At 38.7% G+C, this 21,996-nt stretch overlaps 1 protein-coding gene across 4 annotated transcripts in view; it reads right to left on the bottom strand.

Moving 5' to 3' along the window:
* Positions 1-19,558, bottom strand: part of ESYT2 (extended synaptotagmin 2) — a 74,350-nt gene extending 54,792 nt beyond the window's left edge. For 2 of the 4 annotated variants that reach the window (XM_061468013.1, XM_061468012.1), the window contains exon 1: positions 18,861-19,557. In XM_061468013.1, the coding sequence (XP_061323997.1) occupies positions 18,861-19,214 (354 nt within the window). In that variant the 5' untranslated portion in view covers positions 19,215-19,557. Of the gene's footprint in view, positions 1-18,860 lie in introns of all 4 variants that reach the window. The other 2 variants (XM_061468011.1, XM_061468014.1) reach the window with 2 other exon arrangements.
* Positions 19,559-21,996: the final 2,438 nt, after the last annotated feature.

Raw genomic sequence — 21,996 nt, forward strand, 5'->3', positions numbered from 1 at the left:
AAGTGTTCAACAAGTACTGACCACCTTCTGCAGACTGCCTGTCTTCTTTCTCAGGCAGATTAAATGTCCTTCCCTAACTAGCTTACCAGCAACTAATTACTGAAGAGCAAAACGATCTCCTATGACTCAATGTGCACATTTTAGCATAAAATGTCTCCATGTACTGAACCCCAGATTTTATAGGTTAACCTTTATCTTTTTTTTACTAAGTTTAACCTATAGTTCACAATATATTTGAAATAAATCTATATGAACTCCAACAAGACACATATCTTCCATTTTTTCTTAGTTTGCGGGTAAGCAACGTGCAAATTTGCATTTGAAAATACAAAAGAGTACCAAAAAAAAAACCCTTGGTTGTTTTTTTTTTTGTGGCTCTTTTTGGTGTGGCATTCAACCTAAAAATACAGTATTAGAGCACACAAATTCAAACTGGGTTAACCTGCATCCTAAAATGACAAAGTCACAAAGTCATCTGAACAGTATGTTCATGAGTTAGATCTTATATGCTTATTGTTCTTACACTAAAAGAAAATATACACAAACATTTAAAACATAATCAGAAATCAGTCAAGGTAGTAAAGCATTTTAAAATCCCCCTGTCTCATTTCTAGCTGAAATACTATATAGAAATTCAGCAAATATAAAGGGTATAGACAACCTGTCTGTTTTACTGAACCTGTAAATAGTCATTGATAAACTCTCTCTGAAACGATAAATCTCTCCTAAGAAAGTAACAGAAAGCAGAACATTCTAAAATGTGAAAGAAAACAAGAAAAAAAATCTTAATGTTTAATTTGTGTCTCTGTTAACAAGGTGAGAACAAATGGTGGGAACGAAAGCCCTAGTTAATCTGATAGCTCCAGGTATCAGATGACAGACAGCTTACATGTGTAATTCTTTCTGGTTCTTCCATTCAAGCATTCACATTCTTACACCAGGCTCTTTTAAAAAGCTCCATATTTCTAATAATCAGGTGCATAGTAAAATTTGAAAGACTTACAGTATTTTTTCTCTGTCCTCTCTAAACCAATTTTGTCCCCCTCAATGGACTGTATTTCAGCACAGAATATACTAGTGTTATTTGTTAGAAAAAGACACACAAAATATATCACATTTAATAGGAAACAGAGAAACTTCTGCACTATACAAGATCAAAGGTCCAGCTAACACAGCAACCAGAAGTGATGTCCAAGGAAAAAGAAAAACCAAAGTATTACTATAGAGTTATGCTTCCCTAAATATCCTTTCCGCTTCTGCAAAAGCTGGCTCTAACCCTTAGCAACTGTTGTTATCATCCTTCCCCCTTCTACCTCGAAAATGCTCAGCACCTTCCAAAAAAAATAAAAATAAAAAAATTCAATTTCACAAATTCCCTTGCATCAGATAAACTTACTCAAGGCAAAACTGATATTTCAGATTTTTAGGGCAGCCCTTATATTCATGCAGAATCATGCAAGACCAAGAAATATATGACTGGAAAGCACTTAGACCACCGAATTCCAATCTCCTGCAATTGCAGGCATCATTATCCTATTGCCGTTTATAAACTCCACCTTAAAAGCATTCCTCAGTACAGATCAGGAAGGGCAATTCTAGTGTGTTTTTGTGGGCTGGGTTGCTAAGGAAAGACTGAAGCACTCCCTGCTATAAACCAAGTTTCTAAACTTAGGTATGCTACATCATGTTTGAGTTACAAGGTGGAACCAAAACCAGACTCCCTCCCAACTAAATTAACTATTACCCTTAAATACCAGTCTTACTATTTTGACTCTACACATGATCAACAAAAGATACTTTAGAGGAAAAAAGTCATCATCAAATGACAGAAGATAACATTCAACATAAATACCCCCCCCACCAAATTCCTTCCCAGTAATATTACTTTGTTTTGAAGCAAAAAATGTATTTTCATTATATATTGGAAAGGTTGTACAAGCATGTCGTCAATCTGCACCACAGCTTCTAGTTCCTGTGTTCATACAAATTGTGGATCTGTTTCCATAACCTACCTTCAGCAGGAGTGTATCTGTCCCATGACAAAGCTTAGCACCTCTTACCCAACAAGCTATTTTAGAAAAAGCAGAGTAAGTGTACTTAAAACAAACCTGCAAAAGGAAAGGACACTATTGAAACAGCATCCTCTGATGAAAACATAAATTCTTATGCTACTGGCTTGACACATATGGCATCTGTGCCAGCAAGTGGCAAATCTCCTGCAAGACTAATGCTTTAAGTAAGCCACAGAAAAGTCTTGTGTGAAGGTCAGAAGAACCAGGTTTTTATCCATAAATGCAAAGTTTGGCTTTTTTTTTTTTTTAATTTATTCTGGAATTAGAAAAGCGAGTAAAATCCTGGCCCAAGTCAGGTCTGCTGTCAAACTACTGTGAATTCCGTAGGCTCAGAGGAAGAATCCATCAGCACGTGGACACAACATAGACAATTTTGCCCTGGAATTTGGATATAGTGCCTAAGACACATAGAATATTTAAAACAGATTGACATCCCAGCATTAAGACTTAATATCAGCTGTAATGAACTCAATTTTCATTAAAAATAGTAAAAAGGAAATAGAATTTCACACTGACAGAGGCTGCTGCTCTAGTCTGCACAAAGAACAAATAAGAAGACAACGTGTGGTTGTAGTGTCTTTCTAGGACTACAAAGATTTTCATAAGAAAGTGAATTCAATACCAGAATACACCATTGACAGCAGTACAAGATTTATGATCATCCACAGAGAGATGAATACTACCTGGCAGGCACTTCTGCAACATAATAAAGTCCATACTTAGCAAAAGGAAGATGAAGCCCCTCAAGTGGAATTGAGGCAACTGATCAAAGGGCATGCAGTACCTTTTCACCAACCCACGACTACATGTTGCAATATTTCAGTTAAAATACACTTAGATATCTGACAGTCCTGTTGATTCTTTGACTTGTGTACACAGCAACATTTGTTTAGTCACTTGTCCTTCCATGCAAGTCTTTACAAATCAACAAAACCAAGAGAAAAAAAATACTGCTACAACTAGGAAACCTGGAGTTTAAAACTAACATTTGACTTTTTTAATTAGTGATCAGGTTTCACAAAGATGACATCTTTTAAGAGATTGGTAGTAAATACAGAAGTAAAAATTACTAAACAGAAAGAAAAAGCCCCGTAGTCATCTTGCAATGGTCCCCTTCACACTACCAAAACTCTTGTAGGCCCTGGTTCCAGGAAAAATTCCATGAGATTTCAGCTTGCTGCAGACACAGTCTCCATGAAAGTTTTCCATCTTAAAAAAAAATATATATATATATATATACTGGAAACTACAGAATCTGCCTTCTTCTATCATTTGGTAAGTTTAAAGCTTGGCCATATGTCTTACATGATACTCCATTTTAATTTCTCTGCTTTTAATGTAAATTCACTTATTTTATTTGCATATGTTTAGAGAGGAGTTCCTATATTTTTTGAAAGAACAGACTCTAGATTTTATGTAAGCAGTTACAAAACCAGCACTTTAGTGGAACCATAAACTAAGGAAAAGCTACTATTTTGAGTACATACTAAAATTTTTCAATAACACCATTCATTTACTTCCAGGTAGCATGCCCAATCAAGTGTACATAGTTGCTGACCTGAATGACAAAAACTTGTTTCTATTTACACAGCCATTGCTTATGGTCAGCAAGTGCTTGCATGAAGATGTTTACCACAAGTGAAACTAGCCCTGCTATAAAGGCAGTTACTGGCCTTCAAACAAATGATGGGTAGCAAGAAGCTGAGTGATTAAGATTCAGTATTTTCTTGGATGCAGAGGAGGAATGCTCCAGCATCAGACTGCTGGAATTGCTGGGTGTTTGACATACAGGATGGAGAGCTAGCAAGAATGAAAGAAGAACAGTTAAATACATTTTTCCTTACATAAATGCAGCACAGAATTGTCACCTCTTCTCTTACATTACTGATTATCATCAGTGTTGAAGATACCCCCACATGCTTGGGTTATCCTGAATATGCTTTACCCCAAACCCAACCATTACAAACAGCAATGTTCTTCCACTTCCCAATTTAGCAGTAAATATAGCCATCATAAATTAATACTTTAATTGCTGACAGCAGTAGTAAGTCATTTTATAAGCATACTGCTCAGAACTGAATCATAAAGTTAAGCACACAATAGAGACTTTAAGGGCTGAGTTGCTTGTAACTGATACTTAAACTCACCATTTCTACATTTTTAATCCCAACCTACTGTCCCACTTTGGATATTTGCAGTGTATTGCTGGAACAGAGCTAATCAAATCATACCCACCAGATCCTGGTTGCAGTTTACAAGAACAGGAAGACTTTTTATATCTTGGCAACCCTTTCTACCTATATATGGCTTCACAGCAATTTCAAAGGTTTCCAATTTTAAAGATTCAAACACTAGTGAGGAGTAGGCAATTGCTGAATTATTCTTCTCTGATCTTCAAAATTTTTAAGAAGAATCAAGTGACCCTAGACCTGCTTTATCATTAATAGAGAGAAATAAGGGCCTCTGGAGAGATACATCTGACATCTTGAAACATTTCTCCTATGGTCAGAGAGAGTCCTCTGGAGATGTATGTACTGACCATAAAGAAAATTTCCAATGAATTCAGACTTATGACTGAATTTAGGTTCATAAAATTCTAGCTCTAAGTGGAAACCAAACACATTGTGCTCAAAACCAAACTGAATATTAATTTGACAAGTGAAAAGAAACTTCTGTCAACTATAAGACAACTGCCTGAACTGCAAATAATGCACCATCTAGTCAATCAGTTCCCTAAAACGTTTTCAGGTTTCAAGAAATCTTGCCTATGGCAATGCCACAATAACTATACCACTTTATTTTATTGCTCCTAAGCAGAACCTTCCTTAGCCTGCACTTCTCTTGAAGGAGAGGTTAATATCTGTGCACATGCAGGGAGTAATATAGGCAGCCAAGTAGCTGTTAGCTCCTGAATACTCAGCGGATTTCACAACAAATGCTTTTGCACAGTGCTAATAATTTTTCTAGAAGTTCTACAACATAATATTTACTAGATATATTAATTAAAAATTTAACAGCTGTGGACCACATTATTCCTTGCTAAGTTTAAGCATTTAAAAAGTAGCAGTGAAGTTATGACCTCATTAGTCTAGGTTCTTATTATACAGAGAAAAGGGAGCTCCTGCAAAAAATTCAGTTCATCCCTTCCTACTGACTAAAGACAGGCAGTAGAAAGAGACTTACGTCTCTGAAATGAGGTGCTCAAGTTCAGTGAAATCAATCTACATTTCAGTTTACTGCAGCAAACTTCACTGTGTGTGCTAATTGGCAACAGATTTTTTTATGGCTTGTACTGTTGGCTGTATTGGTTTAGGGCCGAATCCCAGCCCAGTACATCTGCCAGATATTTTCAGCAGTCTAAAATCTGTACGCAGCTCTTAATCACATGTAATAACTTTCTTGCAAAAGACACAGCTCGAGTTTAGAAGAATGCAGGGATGACAGTTAAAATGAAATCAAACCCGAGTAAAATGCCACAGTTATTTTCAGAGATGTGCATAAATAGAAGTTAATTTGCAACTATATCATTTCAGCTGAAAAGTATTTTCAAGAATTTGATAAAGACTTTTCCATGTAAAACTAGCCTCTGAGGAAAAGAAAAAAGTCTTTTCTTTTTCAACATCAAAGTGATGATGAAATCCAACCCACCATTCCTGTTGCTATATGTGATTTGCTGCATCAGATACAGTCCCGACTGCTCAAGCTATTTGGAAAATTGTCAAGGATATCAGTCAGCAAGCTTAACAGTCATCTATAACACATTTTTTTACCTGATCAAATCGGAGGCTTTTAACTAAGCAGTTGAAGATCTATTTGCCTATGGAAATGTCTGTAATCAAAATCAAATCGTAAACCATCTTCGAAAAACAGTCATTGAGAGACCTATTTCAATGTCTCAATGATCTTTTTCCCCCTTATAAGCTCATATAGTTGCTTTCTATTAAAATAATGACCTCTCAAATCCCATGCCATTGACTGATCTGAGCTGCTCCAAATCAGAGGCTTTGTCCATTTCACTTAGTGGGAGATCACAAGTAACAACTTTACTTATACATTGTGTTCTTTGCTGGAGTATGACAGACAGGAACGTTATTTCCATGTGCCTGGCAATGCAAACAATCACAGCAGCAGAAAGCAGAGCTGGAGTTCATCACTTTTGAGTGTGGGATGAAGAAACTAGAACAAATGAAAACCTGCAAGATGACAGGGGTTGACAAAGAGTAAAACCATTCCCCCAGGCACCACAAGTCTCAAGCAAGAAAGCAAACGACCTGAGTTTTTACAGGTTATATCTAAATCAGAAGCTTATGTGTTACATGGGAATCAAGAATTATAACTTTACAGTAGAGGAAATTCCAAAGCGGTTTGTCGGAGCTTAAACCCCATTAGTTCATCAGGATTCCTCAAATTAATCTCCTCTCTCTGGCAAGTAGATACATTTCTATTGCTTCTCAATAAAATGACACTTAAATGATATTCTAGTTTTCCAGCTTGCCCCTGGAGGCCACAGATGTGAAACAATGTTATCACAGTCAAGGACAAACATTTTAAAGCAGCTGTAAATAAATGCTACAACCACTTCCATCCCTTCAGCAGTGTTTCACTTCAAGCACAAACGCCTCCACTTCTTACCCTAAAAAATGTTTTATAAAATATCTGAAAATATTCTATTTCCCAAATACCAAACTCAACTAAGTGAAGATGAAAGTTTGGATTTCTTCAGCCAAAACCACCACAGACTGTCACCCCGTATTCCATGCAGTTTTTCCAGTATCCACTTTGCAGGTAAATATCTTAATAAAAAACTTGCCCATTAGGCTTTAATGGTTCTTTCTACACTTATTCCCAAACAAGAACTGCCAACTACAATTGCCTAACGCTCCTGTGTAATACGCAGAACACTGTGCAGACCCCTCTCTCCAAATCTAACAGAGGTTTATGCACTAGTGAAAAGAAAAACAACCCAAAACTTAATTTCAGGTATACACACTTGTACTTCCACTCACAGCTTTGTCAGAAGTATTGGTATGGTGTTACTAGTACACCAGGCTTCCTTCCTAGCTGTGCCAGAAAAACAAATCAGTATAAAGGAAGTGGGTACACCAAGAACAGCATATGTGTGCTAGAAGCTAGAAGCAAATAACCTAACCTTGAATTACTGTTTTAAAAGAACACTTTTATAGTTCCTCATCTCTTATGTAGTAAAATTAAAGTTTGTATTCTTGTATGAGAAATTGATTAATAAAAAAAAAGAAAAAAGTAATTTCCAAACCAAATCTATTTTCAGGCTGTTACTATGGTTCTGTGTGTAATGAATTACTGCAACTTAAATGGAAAAAAGCCCCAGATTTCATTGGGTTTTGTCTGGTGTTTTTTTTCTGTATGTGTTGTTTTGTTTTGTTTTTTTTCTTCTTTTTCTGTTTGTTTGTTGGGTTTTTTTTATTGTTTGGGCTTAGTTTGGGTTTGTTTCTTCGGTTGGCGGGATTTTGTAAATCAAAGTAACAAAGTGAACAGATCAGTAACATTTTTGTTACTCACTGTAGAGAACTAAGGAAAGACAGGACACAATGGGAAAGAAACATCAAAACACAAAGGAACTGAGAAAAGTAGTTGTTGGAAAATGTTTTGTTACCATACATCTATGTTAAGACCTGAAAACAACAAAAGCACATATTACATGCAACGTTTTAAAAAGCTTTATACATAGCCAACATTAGTAGAAAATTATAAAGACTTACATGAACAAGACAGAAATAAGAATACTGTTTTTATCAAAGGAACATAGACAGTTTAGGTACATTCACATCAACACAGTACTCGTACCTAACACACCCTAAAAATAAAACAAACAAAAAAAAACAACCCCACTTCCAAAAGCCCAAATATTTTCCATTAAATATAAATCAAAATAAAGACAATCATGAACAAATAGAGAAGAAGAAATTACTACAATTCAAGCTACTATATCTATCACATATTCTTATACCACATGCAAGTCAAATGACTGAACACTGGTTTTTTTGTACTCCCCTGTAAAACACTCTCTTATCATTTCCTGGCTGCTATTTGACATTTAACTGGCAGAGGGTGGGTGGGTGGAAAAGCATTCATTTTCTAGTTCAAGTATTTTAGGAAAAAGTCATTGGGTGAGGAACACAGCACTTTAAAATATAAATTTAGCCTGCATCATAAACTGGATTACTAGACTAAGACAACTTCCTATGCACACAGACGAGAGAATTTAGCATTCTAGTTCAATAATTAACAAGATGAATCAATAGACTGGGGAGGAGGGAAAAGACTAGCCTCAAAACAAACTACAATTTTTCAAAGTTCTGGACCAGCAAGCTCACTGTATTAGGAAACATTAACAAATTAAGAACAGACATTTCGTCATTTGAGGCATCACAGAATCTTTACATTAAAAGTGTGCATGAAACATGCAGACAGATAAAGCTTGCTGACTACCGACAAGTCCTGAGAGTTTGTTCAATAAACCTGCGTAAAAACTTACAGCTCAGAGCATGTCTTGTAATACTCTTTCCTGCAGGAGAATGCCACAAAAGTTCTTGCCAAGTTTTTGGATATAAGGTTGCAAGTATATTCACTAGTTTTTCAAATCTGATTAAATTAACAGTCTACAGAATATGCTATGTGAAGAAAGGCATTTGAGAAAGCACAGGCATATTTTTTTATATCAAGCTATGCAGATCTGAAAAAAAAGGCATTAAGAACCACATATTACAAAGTAATCATGCTTAAATATAACGCAACCTATGAGCTTCCTGATCTGTTAAGTTCCATTTGAGTTCCACCCCCACACTGTTTTCATCCCCATTTTTGTACTAAGCTATTTTAAAAATTGAACAGTCACAAACTTGTGAGAGCAGAAGTGTGGATCATAATGCTGCACAATTAATTCAAATTGGAACAATTCAGTTTTATAGCTACCTTCATTCTTCAACATATCTTGTGGTTACTTTTAAAAATGAAACAGGAAGACACTGCATTTTTAGAGATTCACCCACTTTCTCCCCACCTTCCTTTTCAGGTAGACAGCGATGGACTACACGACAGTGTATCGTCAATACATTTTATTTAGTGCTCGCCGTTATATCTTTCAAAAATTTTCCCAAAGGAAACTATTTGGATAATTCATGTGAGCCAGTATCTAACTGAAGGAATGCAAACAAAGGTTGCGAAAACAACAGTGCTAGAGTCTGCAACAGACTCTCTCAAAGTATTCAATAAAACAGACACAAAAATGTATGCAATTTACATCACAAATATAAATCTCTTAAGTGAAAGCGCTTCCAATTGAGCTAACATAAACTTGACCCATGCTGCTATATGATAAGGACAGCCAAATGACAATGTAATGCTTGACTGTCATATGACAGTTATTTTCAGCCAAGTAAAACTAGCTTCGTATTCCTAATAACAACTTCATAGTACTTAATTCTAGACTGCTTCAGCTGAAAACTGTTAGCCCTGTTTCAGATTTTCAACTCCTAAGGAGAATTTTGTAGTTACATCAGGGTGTAGCAGACAAAACTTTGTGCAATGACTCATTGCATGGGTACACTTGTCTTCTAAAGGTTATTTATATAACAGGAGTTCCATTTGAAAAACTATGTTTTAGAGATTTGCTGCACATAATTTTAGTAGTATTTAGCTGACAAGCACCGGAATGACTTAAAAAGCCTTACTACCTCCCACAAAATACCTCTCTAGAGATAGCCATCTCTATTTTTTTCCCCTAGTTACACTTAACCAGTGTTTACTTAACTGTTATTTTATGCAGAAAAGGTTTCTTACCATTTGTAAACCACAACTGGAGACTGAAAGCCAAATTAAATGACAGCTTAAAACACAACAAAAAAAAGGATAGACTAATTCAGGTTGGAAAGGACCTCTGGAGCTCATATGATCCAACCATGCTCCGAGATACAGAGCTTGGATCTAAATACCAAAAGTCTATATGTCTGATGATTAGTATGTTAACAGGTCTGTTGAAATGTTGCAAATTAGGTGTTTATAACTTGATGTTATAAACTGTTCAAGTTCTAACTTTGCTTCCCCACAAAGAAACCTCAGCAGTTTTATTAGCCACTTCATTCTAAGAAGGTCCTCTTCATGCAAGCTATTGTTCCATTTCACTTTAAACCTGACCATAGGCTTCCATTACCTCCTTATTGTAGGCACTAGCACTTGTGTGGCTGCACAGTAAACTACTCCAGGAACTGTTCCAGCCAAACACTAAAGCTGGCAAAAAGCTTACAATTGGGTAGCCAAGTAAATTCTAAAGCTGGTATAAGAAGGCAGTGAGAAAACGCAACTGGATGCAGAATATTTTTTTCAGGAATGCAAATTTACTGTGTTTTGAAACTGCAGAATCAGTCTCTAACCACAAACCCTGATTCTCTCTGCAATAAGCATATTTGAATGCTGAGAAAAGCCTACATCTTTAGTACGCAGAAGCCTTAAAATTCTCACTTCTCTTTTAACAGTAAGGAAGCACAGTATCTTCTGTAAGCACATAGAGGTAACAAAACCAAAGTAACTAAAAAAATAAAAAAAATAAAAAAGGCTGCACTACTTAAACCACAAAGAAAAAGAGAACTTGACCACTCTTAAGACTGGTACATGAAGCTTGATAGATGCTATTGGAAATAAAACCTAGAAGTAGGTTGGGGATATGGTTCAAGAAAGTTGAGGTGTACCTATCTTCCTCCCTCTCCAAGGCCATTGTATCAATGGGACCCAAGATGTGACACAGCTCCTCACTTGCTCTGACATGAAAACAGACTATACAGAACTATGTTAAGGAACAAGGGATCAAACCAAAGTATCCTGAGAAGCTGAGGTTAAGTGGAATGGATTTAGCACAGACACAGTATTGTTTAGCACATGCTCCCAAAATTAGGAAAGGATTCAGATTCTCAGAACCTTATATTTGTAGTGAAACTTCCTTATAAACCAAGTTTAACTTGGACTAAATCTAGTGCAACTAGTTACTCCATTAGCTCATGAGGCAAGTTTGTATAACCTCATTTCCCAGACCTGACAACAATCTGTTATTGCCAGCTAGGAAAATCATGAAACTCACATTAAAAACATAATAAAAAGGAACAAAATTTGTGATATCAAAAGACAGAGAAGGTTGCAAGTGCCAGAAAGAAAACAAATTTAAGTTGGCTCTTTGTTTTCAAAAAGCACAGACATCTTTAATTACACTCTCTTCTTTTCTTACTTGTCCCAACAGAACTTTAGTCTCATTCAGTGAGAAGTTGAGGCTTTCTCAAGAAAGGTGTTAAGACTACCTAAGAAATGCAAGTGTTGTCCAGATGCTCTTTTTTGCTGCAAAATGAGAAAAGCATTTAGCGCATGGCAGATGGGACTGAAAAAGAGTCCTGGGTCAGTTCATGTCATCTTTGACAACTACAGACTCTGTCAAACACATCAGGCTGGCAACTGGCTTCCATGTTTCACACATGATCACTTTCAGCAAACTCATGATTTGACTCTTCCCTCTCATTCCTCATCCAACCAATTTATTTCTAAACTTCACAGAACTCTCCTCATTCAAATAAAACAAAACTTACCCAAAAATACCAAAGTACCATATGATCCAAAAGTTAAGTGATAAAATGCCAAACCCCACTAAATAGTTTTCATAATTTACTTACTTCAAATGGCTGTTTAAAATGAGACCACTCTCCTCTCTTATCAAAATACTGTTTCTCCACTGTTCCTATTCACAGTAAATTTTACGTTGAATACTCCATCTCTGTACCTCCTTTATTTTAAGTGTTCACAAACACTAGCCAAAGATAAGAACTTAATTTTTTTAAAAACATCTCTCATAAACCCACACCCCAGATTCAGTACAGGCATATGGTCAGCACAAAATTGTGCAAAGCTCAAAAAAAGTTATACTAAAGGCAACTTCAGCAATTAAAGAACTTTCCAGTGCTATAATTAATGATGATCTGATAAATGAGAAACTGCAGCATAAATCAAATTAAGTCAAACATTTTTATCCTACAAAAACCAAAATGCTGCCTCTTCTTTCATTTTACAAAAGGAGAACAGAACAAAAGAGAATTGTTTCGAATACTTAAAATTTCCAGAACAGGCTTTCATCACAATAAACTACAATGAAAGTGTTTTGACAATAATCCTGATTCATCTTCCTATTTCCCAGCAGGCTCACGTGCAAAAAATAAAAATAAAAAATAAAAATCTTAGAATCCACATCCAGCTACACTCTGTGATGTGCCAACAATCTCAAAAAATAGTAGTAATTTAAAGTAGGAAGAATCTTGTAGAAGAGGAAGAAAAGGTTGACTGCTATTCTAGACTTCTTCTTCAAAAAAAAAAACAACAAAAACAACCAACCCAGCCTTTACTGACAAGATCTTCATGACTCCCATGTTTTCAAATATGACAAAAGCAGGGCCAGTTCTTATATGTAAAATTATTTGGGCACGGAAGCAACACTAGAACGCCAAAATGAAAATCAAAAATAAAATAAAAAAAAAAAAGCAAAGCCAAAATAAAAAAAAAACACCACCACAACACTAAAAGACTTGTACACAACTTTGTTAGTTACTTAAACAGCACATTTCAAGAATGTATTTGCATAGTTCTAATAACTGTTATGTAATATCCATTTGTAATATGAAAAAAGAATGCATTATACATATATATTTAGAAGGCCTGTAGCACCTAAAAGCCAACTCAAGAAGCATATTAATACTTTCAGGCTAATATTTTTCTTTAGTAGTTTGATATTGCGTTCATAAACATCCATTCATCAAATGGCTTTCTACCATAAATATTGTGGAAAAGGATCTTTACATATGAATCACACAGTAATGCTTACCACATTGTTACATGAGAAAATGTGTTATGTGACAGACATCACCTCAGCACAGCTTTAACACACAAAATGTAAAAACTTTGAGAAACAGGAAGATATGATCAATTGAGCAACATAGCTGCCTTTTCTTCTGCTGGTTCTCCATTTGTAACCCCATAATTCACATGTCTAACTATGGGATACTCTTAGAAAGTCACTCAGGCATCAACAGCAGAGATAAAGATGTCATCATCCCACTCTACTCATCACTTGTCAGGCCACACCTGGAATACTGTGCTCAGTTTTGGTCCCCACTATACAAGAGAGATGTGGACAAGCTGGAGAGAGTCCAGACAAGGGCCACAGAGACGATCAAAGGACTGAGAAGCTTGCCATGTGAGAAATGGCTGAGAGAACCCGGTTTGCTTGGCCTTTAGAAAAGACTTAAGGAAGACCTTAGTACCATTATCTGATATTTTAATAGCGGCTATGAAAAACATGGAGACTCCCTTTTTACAAAAAGTCACATGGAAAAGGGGAGGGGTAATGGGTACAAGTTACTCCTGGGGAAATTCTGGTTGGACACAAGAGGAAAATTTTTCACAAAGAAAATGATCAGCCATTGGAATAATCTCCCCAGGGAACTGGTGGATTCCCTAGTGAATCTTTTAAGATTCATCTGGACAGAGTGCCCGGATATCCAGTGGTATTCTATGATAGAAGTAGTAATACTGAACAAAATTTAAACTTCTTCCTTAAAAAAATAAGCCTAATCACATAAAAAACTCACACACACAACCCACAATATAAATATGTATGTATACATACACTATGAGGCACCTAGAACAGAAGGCGGTTTTAAAAAAACAAAAGGCAGACGAAGGCCATAGACTTCAGCTGTCAAGTATTCAAAAGTTCTTACCCTTTTCTAACTCACACCCCTTTATACTTTCCAGATGCAGGCTGGCAGCCTAAAGTATATGGCCATCTGCACTACTAACCAAATAAAATTATTATATCCAGCTTAGCTTTTAGTAACCATACATGGAAGTGATTTTTCTTATAAATGACTCCTTGGCAAATTCAATCTAAAATGCTCAACTAACTTTTGAAGAAAGGATCAGAAGACTGTGTCACAATGCCTCACAGACTTCCTTCTCATATTTTAATACAAGACTCCACATACAATTCCTACAGCCACAGTAGTAACAGCATTAACCAAAGGCATAATTAGAGGTTCAGAGGAAGATCTGACTGTTCTATGGCAATTAAAACCACATAATGTATTAGAGAAGCCCACATGTTTATCATGTTTACTGGGTATATATTAAACACCAACAGCAAGGATTCTTTGGAAATTCCTGTCCTGGATCAATCTAAGATCCAGTTAGCAAGCTTGATTCTACATGATTAACCTTCTCTGCCAATGTCATTCAGTAGAGGACATGATCCTGCAGTTAGAGCCACCTAACCTTTTTTCTTCCACAAACACTGTGTCAGCCTTCCCAGTAAAAAATAAAGACTTTGTTGCTCTAACCATATAAGTGGAGTATTTGACAAGAAGCTCATGGAAGGGCTTGGGGAAGAAAAAAAAAAAAAAACAAAAAAAAAAACCCAAACAAGTATGCATGCATATTTTATTCTAACACATGAGACTAAAGACAAATAATTTCAGTTATAAACCAATTTCCATTTTCAGACACATATTCTGATGTCTGCTTTTACTCAGAATAGATCCTCTACCCCTAAAAACTAGCAGTTTGTTCAATATTCAACACAACATTCAACTAAGAAACATGCAACTACCATTGAAGTCATGTTTTACTCAACATCACCTTTGCAAACACACTCAACATAACATAGGTGGATAATTATTTTATTGATTATTGTAGCTATACATCAGCATCTATTAAAAAGGGTACATGCTGACATTCTCTACCCCCTATAAGTGTAGCAGTGGTATAGCAGTTCAATGGTAATTCACAATACTCAGTCTGCAAGAATTTCATGCAGATTCCCAAGATCTACCAATCTAAAAATTTTACAATAGGACTGTAAATCAGTTTAATTAAAAAGGTCACTAGACACCTAATTACATTTTTGCAGGTTTTTCCTTTTACCTCAAGTAGATGAGAAAACTAAACAACAAAACCAAAACCCTGAAAGTCACTCCAAACTGCAGCAGAAACTCAAGTCTATAAGACCCAAAATACTACAGCAGACTCATATTTAATGTACTAATACAGCATTACTTTTACCACAAAGATGTACAGTATTTCAGTTTCTGTATAATCCACAGTTGGGGATACAAAGAAAATTGTCTAAATGCTTTTTCAGAATCAATTATTTAAAATTTCTAAGATCCATTCCTATTTTGGTCTCCTGATGGTTGCTGACAGACTGCACACAGATACAGCTTCTGGCAGCAGGCCAAATTTATAATATCTGGTGGAGAAAAAAAAAAAAAAAAAAAAATCAGCATGACTTTTAATCTCTAATTTGAAGAGGAGTCTAAGTTTCACTTATCCAAAAAGATGTCAAACAAGAGACGCTGTCATGCTGCAAATGTCAGATAAAGCCATCGAGACCCCCTGCAATGGCAAAATTAGATTAAGTTTTTAATTGCTCTGAGAAAGAAAAAAGTTCTTTTTAAATTCATTATACCACTTAGATTACAAAATTCCTTTACTGTTTTAAAAATAAAATGCAACGTGATACCTGTCCTTTAAAAATTGGGAGTCCTGGTTTTCTACCTTCTATCCTCTAAGTAGCAATACTTAAACTGCCACTTTCCTTATATTTGCTTTTTAATTACATTCATTTCAGTACAAAATACATCTAGTGTATAAAAATGTTGCTAAGAAAGGGGAAATGTCACATTTATTTAAAGACCATTTTGATCTCCAGTCCTTTCTGATTGTAAATTCTGCTGCTTAGTTTTAAATGACTTGGAAGAGCACCCACTTCTGCTCCCTCCTACTCCATATAAATCAGTGACATCTTCCAAACACATGACAAAGCTATAACTACATGTTAGCAAGTGTGTGAGGACAGATCTTATTAAGAAAGTAAATGCAGTATTTTTTAGCACATATATATTTCTTTCAAATAATTCAGTGTTGACATTTAAAATAACATAACCTGTATTTATGTTGAATTAATGCATTTTACATCCACAGTACAGAATATTCCTATTATATCAACACCTACTTATAGAATAATTCAGTCTAATTTACAAAACTAATAACATTATGAACTCTAGTGTGATAGCACAACAGTATCACTTTCAAATCATAACTGTGCATATCACCAGAAAAAAAAAAACTTCACCTGCAATAACCACTTTCTTAAAAAAAAATAACACAGTGCAGTATTACTGAATACTTAACATGTACTGCTAAAGCAGCAATCAATCCCAGGGGGGGGAGTAGTGGTGCATTAAATCACATCTTGCATACACAGCTAAGGTTCTTTTCCATTCAAGAGCCCAGAAAGATACCATGTCAGACAAATGTTTGGGATGTTAGGTAATTTCTGTTGAAAAGTGGTTTATTACATCCCAGTTTCAGCTCCAGGAGAGTAAAACATTTCCTATGTTTAAAACACAGCACGGTCCTACTCAAGTAATTAAAATTTCCCTGATGAGAATCCAAGGGAACATACTCCAGTTTGGAGTTCACACCAAGACGGATAAACTTGACACCTATTAAAGTGATGTTAGGCTCCATATATCATCCAGCAGCTCCTATCTGAAACATGACCAAAATCCACGAATATCCAAGACAACACACATAAAGCAGAAGGAAGGAGAATAACAGTTTCCCAAGACACATTACAGAGGGAGCAAAAAGACTCATACAAAGCTAAATGACTATGACAGCAGACACTGAAGATCACTTTTTATTTAAGCAGGCCTTCGATTCTTAGGAGACTTCTGTCTTCCAGATTACATTTCACCTGGAAGCTACAGTTACTTGGAAGCATGGTACTTCCAGAATATTGCATATACATCAGCAGAAAGAAAAGAAGCAAGACCTGTAAAATTTAAGAACATGACTAGAGAGGGAAACAAATAAAGCCACAAAAAAGCCAACAGTGACTTGCAGTACATCTCCCAGCTGCTGTATCAGAAGGCCATACCTCTGGGGAAGCCCTGCATATTAACCAGCTGCTTTCTCATAATGTCATAGGATATGCAGGTGTTTGAGCCAGCACTCATTCCTCTATGATTTTCTTGCCTCTAACTTCAGTCAAGAGGCCTCTTTCAAAACCTTTCATTATTTGAACAACTCCACACAGGAATTAATTGCCATTCTATCAAACGTAACAAATTGTGACCTAAAATAAAATTTACGTACAGCACTAATCTTGAATATTTACCAGCAGATAGTTACTATACAACCGTCCACAACAAATCTAGCTTCAATTAATTAATTTTAAATGCCTCATATAAGAATACTTCCATTATATTGCTGCATGATTACAGGTTTAAAAAAACAACAACAAAAAATCCACAAAAAAAAAAAAAAACAAAACCAAACCAACAGAGAGCTAATGTAAGAGCTATTACCCAGATTATTTAAGACTCACATCTCAGCTTCAAGCAGTAAAACGACTTCATCTCTCTTAGATACTGTCCTCATTTTTACCATGATCTTCAACAAGAACTTGGATAAAAGATATAAAGAAACAAAGGTAAAAGAGACTCTCATCTCACACCAACACACCATATTCTCTCTAGACATCTGGAACTCCTGTTACTTCCTCAGCAGAGGTAGGACGGGTCACATCAGGTACAGCAATTTGATCACATGAAAATAGTTACTTTTATACTTATTGGAACAGTGATTAATGCAGTCTATGCAAAGAGTACATAGCAGAGATTTGGATGGCTATTATTAAGGAGCAACGAGTATTCAAAAAAGAAATCAGCCAGAAGGTTTAGCAGAAACCCTCAAGACTTCAGATATAGAGACCAACAGAGCATCAAGCTCTGCACAGATCACCAGGGCAGCACAGGACATTTGTACGAGCACTAGTACTGATGGGTGGTTGGCTGTCAGCTGTAACTTTTGAACCTCCAAAGTATTCAACTTTGACTAAAAATAATCATAGTTACTAAGGCTTATTAGAAAGCCTGAAACTTTCAAAGAATGATCCCACTTTCGAAGAAAGTCTTTTAAAATCGACCACAGCACAAAATAAGACAACCACAGCCCCTTTTCCTCAGTCCTCACACCACAACCCCGAAACCTGCCAGAAACACCACCTCGTTTTCATGTCACTCCCTATTAAGTAACGCTTTACTGAAAGCCCTACAACCATTAAGGTACTGATTTTGTCCGCTCCGATCTCAACTTTTTAAGAGGTCCTGCCCGAGTCGCTACATCTGAGTGCCTTACAGACTGCGCCACGTCCAAGACGCGTGCATTCACTGGCATCGGAGGGCAAAAAAGCCCAAACTCTGAGGTAAAGTTTGCTGCTGCGAGGGAACCCCTGGCCACAGCAAATTCAGCGCCGCGGGGCTGTCACCACACGGCGGCCGCGCTGCCTCAGCTGCTAGCGGACCACAGGGCCGGGGCGGGCGGCAGGGACAGGCCACCCCGATGAAAGGAGGTGCCCACGTCCGGTAACGCCGCTCCCGCTGCTGGACGCCAAGTCCCCAAAGAGGCTGGCAAACCGGTACGAGTAGCCTAAGGGCGCGGGAGATGCCGTCTCCTCGCCCCTTCCATCCCACCAGGCTGGCTCTGGGGCTCCGGCCTGTAGAGAGTCTCTTCCCCTCAGTCCGGGCAGGAGAGGGCCGCCCCGGGGTAGAAACTCATGCAGATTCTGGGGAGGTGACAGGCCCCAGCCCGCCCGGCCGTAGCGCTGCCCGCTGGGCGTGGGTGCTCCCTCGGAAGCGCCGGAGGGTGTTGGCCACTCACCCAAGCAGGCAGATCCGCGGAGGAGACGCTGAGCCGCACCGCCTCCTCCTCGTCCTCCAGAAAGGCGAGAGCCCGGCCCAGGCGGGAGGTCTTGCCGCCGCGGTGCCTACGGATCCAGAAGAGCCCGCACAGGGCTATGAGCACCCAGCTGAAGCTCAGTCCCAGATAGCCCAGCACGTACACGGGGAAGATCAGTACGAAGCTCCTCGCAAACTGCGACACTAAACCCGTCACATCCACGCTCAGCAGCGGCGGCGGCTCCGGCACCGAGTCCCCAGCCGCCGCCTTGTCCGCAGCGGCGGGATCCGTGGCGGACCCCTCGCCGGGGGACTGTTTCGCCGCGGCCCCGTTCATGCTATCGCAGCGACGGTTCCTACTCCTCTGCTGCTCCTCCCGCTGCCGCGGCTGCTGCTCCTCCTCCTCCTCGGGCGCTGGCTGCGAGCGGGCAGGGGGGGCAGGGCGGCGGCGGCGCCTCGCATCCTGCGTCCGTCCCCGCTCACCGACACCAACCGCCGCGCGCTTCCGGGTTCGGGGCTGCCCGGGCCAAGCCGCCGCTGCCCTCGCCGCAGGGAGGGTGCTGCAGCGAGATGAGGTGGGGGGCTGTGCCACCGCGGGGAGGTGCCCCGTTCTCAGCCACCGCCATTGGCGACCCCTGCACCACACGACCGCCCTCACCGCTTTGCCGCCACCCCCAGGCCGGCCCGCGCCGCTGTGGTTCTCCCATCTTCCCCTGGCAGGCCTGTCCTGTGAAGCGCGGGTTTGCCCCGCACGGCGGGATCCGGGCCAACAGGAGACCGTCGCCGCCTCTCGTCAAGCTCGCTTCGACATTGCTGGGACCACCTTCGCCTTGAGGCTAGCTTCACCTGGAGGCATCCAGCCTAGCCGCCAGCAGCAGCTACTGACCATCCCAGGAACGAGGGAGCAACGCCCCACAGGACGAGGGAGTGCGACTCTGGGGGTCACGGCAACGAAACAGGCTGTTGAGGCTAGCACGAAGCAGAACCGGCTCGCTGGGGAGCGGGAACATGCTAGGGTGTGCATCCCCAGGGGCAAACCGTACCGACTGCCCCTTTTCTTTGGTCCTGTAAGTGGTTGAAAGGCTACCCGTTACACCCTTCAGTAACAAGCTTCGAGTTTTCCTTTGTTTCCGGTTAAGGGATATTGTTAAAGGTCCAACTGGTCAACGTCCCAGAGCAACGAGAAGTTTACAACAGGTGTTTCCTGAAGCTTTGCTCATACATCCTCAGGTAAAGTTGGCTCCTCCGTCACCTTGTTAATGCACAAGGAGTACCCAGGGTGGCATCCACCGTCTTACACAAACCCTGGTCTGTGGAACTATAAAAGCTGATGTTCTATTCCCCTTTCACACAGAAACACCTGATTCCTACATCGTTCCTCCTACCACTCCTTTACCTTTAATGTAACCATCAGTTTGCTAAGGGGCATCTGTTGCTTGTCCTTAGCTGTGTACTCATCAGTTTGCTGGTACACACTTGCTGATTAAACTCAGCATTTACCAGGTTGGTTTTTTTTTTTTTCATTTTTGGCTGTAACTAGCTAACTTTTCACTTGGTGAGAAGAAGGGTCCTTTCTCCTCTCTTCACCTGCCAATTTTCACAAAATTCTAGACTTTATGAGACAAGTACTTGCAGGCAGGGAAAACGAGAGAATGAATTTAGCCAATAGGCTGAAAAGTTCTGAAAGCATATACAAATGGACGAATGGGAAAGCTGCATGAGCTTCACTTGTTTACAGAGTGAATGCAACCCCATCTCAATTATCCAGAGAAATGGAAAGTCAGAAAAGCAACGGCACAAAATTTGTTTGCTCGGTGCTGTGCAGCATAATTGGAAAAAGAATCTGTATCTCAACAACTGAGTGTGCTGTTCTGATTTATCATCTTTCTAAATTCCCTCCCTGCCTGCAATCAGACATGATGGACCATTCTAAGCAAAACCAATTTCTGGCCACAGACTGATGTTGCTCCTTCCTTACCACTGACTTTGTGTTCTCCACCTTGTAGAATTAGGTTAGTCAGGATGAAAATCCCAAATGACCACAAGATACAAAAAGAGTAACAAAATCAGTGTTTTACAAGTACATGGTAATCCAAGCCTCGACAGGGCAATTTCCTTACTTTGGGTCTTTACTTCTAGTGAACCAGAAACACCTACCAGCTGTAACAGAGAGGGCCTAACAGGCAGCAAAAGACCCCATAAAAGCTTGTTACCTGAAATTTGGGGTATCAATATGACTACATGGCCCCTTTAGATGCACATGATATCAAACTACAGTAAACATGGATGACCTTTTGCATTTATTGTATTCCTCTTCCAATTACTTAGTTTACTTATACAGACTTTGATGTGAACTCCTTATTCCCACCTTTCAGTAACACCTGAACATCTGAAACTTGAGTTTCAGTTATACAAATGGCCATATTGCATGTTGGCTCCCTCCATTACAACCACTACTATAAATATTTTCTAATTTTTCAAGCCCTTTGCTCTCAGTTTTAGACTCCATTGTTTCCCATTACTCCCCTATCTGGCTTCACAAGTATCTAAAGTAGAATACAACTGTACCACAAACCAAAATAGAAAATCAAAACAAGAAAAAAAAAAAGTGATTAATGTGACATTTGCCAACTAACACTTTACCATATGCTGCATCTCATTCTGCTCTCCTATACGTCTCAGTGTGTATTCTGCAAATGAGATGGATATAGAATTGGTAGAGTAGCCTGTACAATCAGTATTAATACACTGGAGAAGCACATCAGAATAAAAATCTAGGATGACAAGCACATAATTGTAGGCCTGGCAGCCCAGCACTGATCCTGGGCAGAGTAATTCAGTAGCTGATAGGGAAGTCTGAATAATCACAACTACAGGTGGATGGTACTGTGCCAATCAAGCAGGAAAACAGAAGAAAGTTCTTGTAGCATTAATTTGATAGCATTTATCTGTAACATCAATAAAAAGTTCTGATAAAGAGGTAACCACTGACCTCTTAGAGGTTCTGCAGGTAACTGACTTGGCCCCACACTGGATTTTGATGAAGGAACTGTGTGGTATGTAATTAGCACACCCATTGTTGTAACAGGGACAGAAGAGTCTTGTTAAAATCAAGACAT

This window comes from Pezoporus flaviventris, unplaced genomic scaffold (assembly GCF_033815535.1).
Source record: "Pezoporus flaviventris isolate CSIRO_AGI_PZ_B2104156 unplaced genomic scaffold, CSIRO_AGI_Pfla_v1 ptg000047l, whole genome shotgun sequence".
In the NCBI taxonomy this organism is placed as follows: Eukaryota; Metazoa; Chordata; class Aves; order Psittaciformes; family Psittacidae; genus Pezoporus; species Pezoporus flaviventris.